Below are 7631 nucleotides of genomic sequence, written 5' to 3'. Positions count from 1 at the left end.
ATCCTTTGGATAGGGGATAAGATGCCAGGGGCGGAGTACCCCTGTAAGGCTCACTGTACACCTTGTTACGTTTTTTGAGGGGTGTAATTTCCAAAATTGTCTGCTATGTTTTTTTTTTTTTTTTCCTGTTCTGGCACCACAGGGGCTTCCTAAGTGGGACATGCCCCCCAAAAACCATTTCAGCAAAATTTGCTTTCCAAAAGCCAAATGTGACTCCTCTTCTGAGCATTGTAGTGCGCCAGCAGAGCACTTGATGTCCACACATGGGGTATTTCCATATTCAGAAGAGATGGGGTTACAAATTTTGTACAACATTTTCTCCTATTACCCCTTTTAAAAATGTAAAATTTGGGGGAAAACTAGCATTTTAGTGAAAAAATAATAAAAAATAATTTACACATCCAACTTTAACACGAAAAGTCGTCAAACCCCTGTGGGGTGTTACGGCTCACTGTACCCCTTGTTATGTTCCTTGAGGGGTGTAGTTTCCAAAATAGTATGCAATGTGTGTGTTTTTTTTTTTTTTGCTGTTCTGGCTCCATAGGGGTTTCTTAAATGTGACATGCCCCCCAAAAACCATTTCAGAAAAACTCACTCTCCAAAATCCCACTGTCGCTCCTTCTCTTCTGAGCCCTCTAGTGCACCCACAGAGCACTTGGCATACACATATGAGATATTTCTTTACTCAAGAGAAATTGGGTTACACATTTTCGGAAGATTTCTCTCCTTTTACCCCTTGTAAAAATTCAAAAACTGGGTCTACAAGAACATGCCAGTGTAAAAAATGAAGATTTTGAATTTTCTCCTTCAAATTGCTGCTATTCCTGTGAAACACCTAAAGAGTTAATAAACCTTTTGAATGTCATTTTGAATACTTTGAGGGGTGCAGTTTTTATAATGGGGTAATTTATTGGGTATTTCTAATATGAAGGCCCTTCAAATCCACTTCAAAACTGAACTGGCCCCTGAAAAATTTCGATTTTGAACATTTTGTGAAAAATTGGAAAATTGCTGCTATACTTTGAAGCCTTCTGATGTCTTCCAAAAGTAAAAACATGTCAACTTTATGATGCTAACATAAAGTAGGCATATTGTATATGTAAATCAATATATCATTTATTTGGAATGTCTTTTTTCTATACAGAGAGCTTCAAAGTCAAAAAATGCAAAATTTTAAATTTTTTCATCAAAGTTTGGAATTTTTCACCAAGAAATGATGCAAGTATCGACAAAATGTTACCACTTACATAAAGTAGAATAAGTCACGAAAAAACATTCTCGGAATCAGAATGAAAAGTAAAAGCATCCCAGAGTTATGAATGCTTAAAGTGACAGTGGTCAGATGTGCAAAAAATGGCTGGGTCCTTAAAGGGGTAGTCCAGTGGTGAAAAACTTATCCCCTATCCTAAGGATAGGGGATAAGTTTGAGATCGCGGGGGGGTCCGACCGCTGGGGCCCCCTGCGATCTCTCTGTACGGGGCCCAGGCTCTCCGCCCAGATAGCGGGTGTCGACCCCCGCACGAAGCGGCGGCCGACACGCCCCCTCAATACATCTCAATGGCAGAGCCGGAGATTGCCGAACGAAGCACTTCGGCTCTGCCATAGAGTTGTATTGAGGGGGCGTGTCGGCCGCCGCCTCGTGCGGAGGTCGACACGCCCCCTTCCCGCGGGCTGTTGGGGCTCCGTACAAGAGATCGCAGGGGGCCCCAGCGGTCGGACCCCCCCGCGATCTGCAACTTATCCCCTATCCTTAGGATAGGGGATAAGTTGCTCACCACTGAGTCACCACTGGACTACTCCTTTAAGGGGTTAATAATTAAAATGTATTATTAAGATCACATGTGTAGTTTTTATTTTTCCTGGGAAGGGGTGAGGGCTAACATTTTTCTCTATATTTTATAGGATTATTGACAAAATGTAGCAACTTAGATTACACATTTTAACAGGAGACCCCACATGTTATCATGCTTTATTTACAGTTCTGTTCAGTGCAAAATAATTTAAATACTTAAGAAATCATGATGTTCCTAAAGGAGACTTTTTGTACATGATACATGCTACTTGCTTGTAAACCAGCAAATGCGTATTCATAAATTCAGTGAAACAAGATATTTATGAGCAGCAGAGTCTTGCTTTGGTTGTATACATTGCATAGCTCTTGGCTGGTTCTTGTGGTATTGGAGACTGGTAGGTAGATTAAGTGACAACTGCAAAGAGAAAAATCTGAAGAAGAGGCATGACTTTCAGAGTCGATATATCAGCCAGGACAGCCTGAGGAAAGAGGGAAATGATGTTAATTATTCAGAAACTTTAATTATGTGGCATCTTACATATTTTCCTTTATGTTCTGATTTTATAAAAAGAAAAAATGTTATCTTTAAAATGGTACTAGACATAACAATAAAGAGGAACTAATGATACAACTGCAGCTTGGTTTACTGTGGATATTCTCTATGAATATTAGACTTTGTTCATATCTGCATTGGAGGCTCCATTCAGGCTCTATCCCAGATTATCTTTAAATAATGGGGAAAACCCTACTACATGTAGTATTTTTTGTCCCATTAGAATCCTGCAAAATGACAGACCCCATTGAAGTCTAAGGGGTCTTTTGAGACACGTTGGTATTCGTCATGTAGTGAACTGTCTTGCTCTATTTACTCCCCTGAAAGGAATCTGCGTCAGAAGTCCCAAACAAAGCCTCCATTGCAGATGTGAACCTAGCCCTACATTACTTGGAGTACAGGATGATCAGTTTTTAATTTCTATAAAGTCGTGATTCCATGGTTTTCTGAAACATACTGGTCTGAAAAGTACTTGAAGCAATCCCACATTAATTTTCTTTACCCTGTGACTAAGCCAACACAGCAAATATAGGTCGGCCTAGTCACACAGTCAAAGGCTAAAACTATGTAAGAGAAAGGATAAAGGACTCATTGGTTAATATGATTGCCCATCACACAGTCTCAGGGTATGCCATGTGACAGGAGCCTACATTGACCGATAAGTGCTTTTGTTTGTATTGAGAGAAAGTGCTCATTGATTACTGAACCAGGGCCGACCAGGCATATACTAAAGGGAATCAGTGTCCCCTGCACTAACCTGTTTGTAAAGGGTAGTGCAAGGGATCCTTACTCCATGCCTCCAATCTTCTGTATGCCCGGTATTGGGTATATGCTAGTGGAGCCTGATGCCTGGGGGCGTTCCCAAGCCCCTGCATGGTTACATCTGGTCTGGATGTGTATTGTAATGTCTCCTCCTCTGTTGTGAGACTCCTCTGCTGCAGAATAGAGCTCAACTCTGCTGCGGCTCGGCACAGGGAAGAAGACGTTACAATGAAGATGTTGGCCGGACGTCACCGTACAACCTAAGGACAGCTGTGGCGCATCAGCTCTGTGCATCAGCTTCTAATCTTAGATAACCCCTTTAAGATCTCCAATCCAGGGCATGGGAATCCTGAAGTTGTTGCTTCTGTCCGTTTCCTGTACAGGCAGTAACTTCAGTTTATTTTTTAATGACCTCTTAGCAACCCCCCCTCCCTTAAAGGATGTATCTATCCTCCTCATTTAGACCTCCTGCCATCTTGAGTCTCTGACCACCCAATGCCTTCTGAGAACTGCTCTTAATCCCTCCCCATTATCCCTTCCTCTATTGCAGATATTCCCCTTTGCCTCACAGAAAGCTGCAATTACCCTTTTTATCCACTTCTGCACAGTACAGGCAGAATGCTCCACATTACTAATAGTGCAGAAAAGGATGCCTTGGGCACAGCCCACCCAACCACATCCTATCATGTAGATCTGGCTTCACATATAGGGTGGTCCATGCATATAGTATTACCTTAGTATTTGACATTTTATTTTGGCCTCTTAAAACAATAATAAAACATATCCCTCTATGTTTCTAAGAAGTCAGGGCTCACTTTTGGCCCTCTAAATAACCCAAAAATGTGAATTAGTGATACCATTGTAATGGTAACCAAATATAAAGGTGATCTGCCTAAAGTCAAAGTGCGGATGAGTATATTGGTTTAAAAAAATCTTGCAGCTCACTTAGCAACAAAATATACCTGAGGTTACTGGTGTTGTCTATACCCAAATAGGCTAGAAATTAGTACACAAATAATAATATGATATATATATATATATATAAATATACAGTATATAAAAATGATATGTGACCAGTTCTCAGAGGTATATAAGATAGTTAGATCCAGTACAATGAAATACGAGTATTTATTAAATAAAATGCAATGTACTACATAGAATAACTGAAATCTAGCGCAGGCTCCAGATAATTATTGTAGATATAGGTACATTAGAAACCAATAATAGCTAGCCAATATACTATATGTTCCTCACTATTAGTTTGGGGTATAAAAAATAAGACTAAATGATACAGGGGGAGATAAAATCATTAGGGATAAAATAGGTATAAAAATAGAATAAAAAATAAATTTAAAAAAAGTATATAAATAGTGCAAAGTCTGCTAGTGCAAAGGTTCACTATAGTTCTCTATATTGCAAAATCCATTGGTGTAAAGTTTGCTGTAGTTCTCTATATTAGTTCCGCTGGAGTAACATAGTAGAATTTACAAGATGATGATAGAAATTAAAGGTATTATTGGGGCACCGCACCACTCACCCCCTTATTCAGCGCCGGATGCGTTCTGGCATGGACATAGCATAGCATCAGGCCAGCCCGCATCTGACGCTGAACTAAGGAGCACCCAGAAAGAATAGGGTGGTGCTGTGCACCAATAATACCATTAATTTCTATTATCATCATGTAAATTCTACTATGTTACTCCAGTGAAACTAATATAGAGAACTATAGCGAACGTTGCACCAACGGACTTTGCAATATAGAGAACTTTAGTGAATCTTTGCACTAGCGGACTTTGCACTATTTTTATACTTTTTTTTTAAATACCATTATTATACTATTTTTATACCTATCTTATCCCTAATCATTTTCTCTCCACCTGTATCATTTAGCCTTATTTATTATACCCCAAACTAATAGTGAGGAACACATAGTATCTTGGCTTGCTGTTATTGTTTTCTATTGTACCTATATCTACAATAATTATCTGGATTATGCCCAAGGGCCCTGGGCTAGATTTCAGTTATTCTACGTAATACATTGCATTTTCATTGTACTGGATCTAACTATCTTCTTCTCTTGTATACCTTTGAGGACTGGTCACGTATAATTTGTATATATATATATTTATATATATATATCATATTATTATTTTTGTACTAGTATATTGGTTTGCCTGGTTCAACCAAATAATTTTTTCTACTATGTTCACTATTCCAAAGAAAAGGGTATAGCTAAATGGTGCCTCTACCATCAACAACTACATACATTCACTGTACAAAGCAGGTGCATCAGCCCTAGCTACTCATATGACTCTTCACTGTGGCACCTGAAAAATCTAAGAAATGTTATTTGACCACTAAGGAAGTTGGCAAAGGCCTTACTGATCTAGTAGTCTAAAAAGTGATCTCTTATGTTCCAGGCTTGTATCTTACAGCTTTGTAAATGACTGTAAAAACCCAGGTATGTCAATGTTAATGATTCCTCCCACAGTCGGCTAAGGAAGTATATTTTATCTTGGCCTTTAGACATGCTGCAAATACAGATGGTATCATGAGTGTTTAACAGGTCTAAAATTTCAAGTTGGGGCTAAAAATACAAGCACATTATGAATCCTGTGCCTACATCGTAAGCAATATTTATTTTACAGCTAATTCTCCAGTCTAGCAATGTGACTCATCAATGTGCCAGCTTCTTGCTCAACTAAATCTTCTCTAAAAAAAAAAAAAAATTACAATTAATAGAAAATCTGTAAAATTTGCAGAAAACTTTAAGGGGAGCAAATCATTCAGTTTTTGAGTGAACATAATAATAAACAAAAATACTCTATACTATGTAAAAATCACCAATTTCAACTAAATTAGGGAAAAAAAAGTGCAGAAAAATGATTTAGATTTCAAAGGTATAAATGGAAGCAAAAGAAAAAAAATAAGGTGACAAGCATCAAGCTTTTTAATCTAAACCACATGTCAACAGGTACAGGCACTCGCATTCGGCTACGGCTTCATTTCAATGTGTAGTCAGAGTAAGAATCTAGGCAGAGGGGCTTGCATTTCTTGAGAGGAACATGGGAAGCTTAGGTTACTTTGGTTGGCAATGGGTCAGGAACTATTCCAATCTCATGAGAGTGTAACTTATCCTTACTTCAGCAGCAGCCAGTGATGTCACCTCCATCAGGTTCATTGCTCGGAAAGCAAACACAGCAGCTGCCAGCACTGGAAAAGAATGCAGAACATTTCAACTGCTGACCTACTAATTATCATTATAAATAATTTATCATTTATGTGTCACATGCGACACACATGTATGCATATAATGTCACATACACACACGCCTTCGGTAGTATGAATGTAATTCAAGTAAATACTGCACAGTCAAGGCCCAAGTCTATAAGTCTCGAATTTCAGTGTGACAGGACACTGCACGAGAAATGTAGCTCAATCAAGGAGACACTGCAATAAGAGGAGTCTAGAACATTGGAATCAAAATCACGTTCTTAAAGAGGCATTGTTACACTGTTATATATCAAAATAAGTTCAAGCTTCATACTTTGTTTCAGTTCTTCACGGCAATAAAAATGTTCACAGCTTGTCAGAAGTTAAAGTATGGAATGCTAGGGGTTTCAGCTAGGGATAGAACATGAGTAAGTAACACTAAGGGGAGGGATATTAGTAGATAGGGGGACATCAAAAGTGGAGGCACTAAGGGAATCTTCATTAATAAGTGGGGACATTAAGGGGTGTGGTTACTGAGTGGGTCATCATTACTAAGTGTGAGGCATTAGGACACTAAAGGGGCAAAAATACTGAGTATAGGGTACAAACATGCATCAGTACTAAGCAGGGGACACTAAACAGCACACTACTAACTTGAGGGAACTAATTTTGAGAGTGTGACACAATTACTGTGTGGAAGGTACTTGGCAGCAATACTGGCAGGAAACTTTTACTCTGTATGTGTACACCATTACTGTGGGGAGAATTAAGGGAAAACCATTAAAGTATGGGGGACACAGAAAATACTAGTACTTTGTATGATACAAAGGGAAGTCATTTTCTTGTTTTATAGCTGTGTTGCCTTTAAAGAGCAAATCTGGCAACTGAAACCTTTTTAGAAAGGAATTGGGTGCATCCTCTTTCTAGTCATATTCCCAGATCCCAGTGCTTGACTGCTCATACATTCTGGTAATTGCAGGCAAGGCCTGGATATGCCACTTTAACCCCTTAAAGGAGTACTCCGGGATGTAAAAATTGTGTTTCAGACCACCGACAGTAAAAAAAATGATGGGATACATACCCGCTCCCCCTGTGCCTCTGGTAACCTGCTCCGGCCTCCGCCACGATCCTCTTCCTGGTTGCCGGTGGTCAATGAGTCATACTGCACTCAGCCAATCCACTGCTGCAGCGAATTTCTGAGTGGCAGTGTGAAGTTTTCGGCCCTGGCACTGGTATTCTTTCTGGCCGGTGATTGACTGAGTGCAATATGACTCACCTACCACCGGCAACCAGGAAGAAGATCACGGCGGA

At 39.4% G+C, this 7631-nt stretch overlaps 1 protein-coding gene across 5 annotated transcripts in view; it reads right to left on the bottom strand.

Annotated features, from left to right (window-relative positions):
• Positions 1 to 1955: 1955 nt before the first annotated feature.
• TBC1D19 (TBC1 domain family member 19) overlaps positions 1956 to 7631 on the bottom strand; it is a 154082-nt gene continuing 148406 nt past the window's right edge. For all 5 annotated transcript variants that reach the window (XM_056556005.1, XM_056556023.1, XM_056556032.1 and 2 more), the window contains 2 exons: positions 6250 to 6320; positions 1956 to 2271 (listed from right to left, as the gene is read on the bottom strand). In XM_056556005.1, the coding sequence (XP_056411980.1) occupies positions 2197 to 2271; positions 6250 to 6320 (146 nt within the window). In that variant the 3' untranslated portion in view covers positions 1956 to 2196. The remainder of the gene's footprint in view (positions 2272 to 6249; positions 6321 to 7631) is intronic.

The sequence above is a fragment of the Hyla sarda genome, chromosome 1 (assembly GCF_029499605.1).
Source record: "Hyla sarda isolate aHylSar1 chromosome 1, aHylSar1.hap1, whole genome shotgun sequence".
Lineage (NCBI taxonomy): Eukaryota > Metazoa > Chordata > Amphibia > Anura > Hylidae > Hyla > Hyla sarda.
The sequence above is the reverse complement of the archived record's forward strand: the minus strand, read 5'-3'. Positions and strand labels throughout refer to the sequence as shown.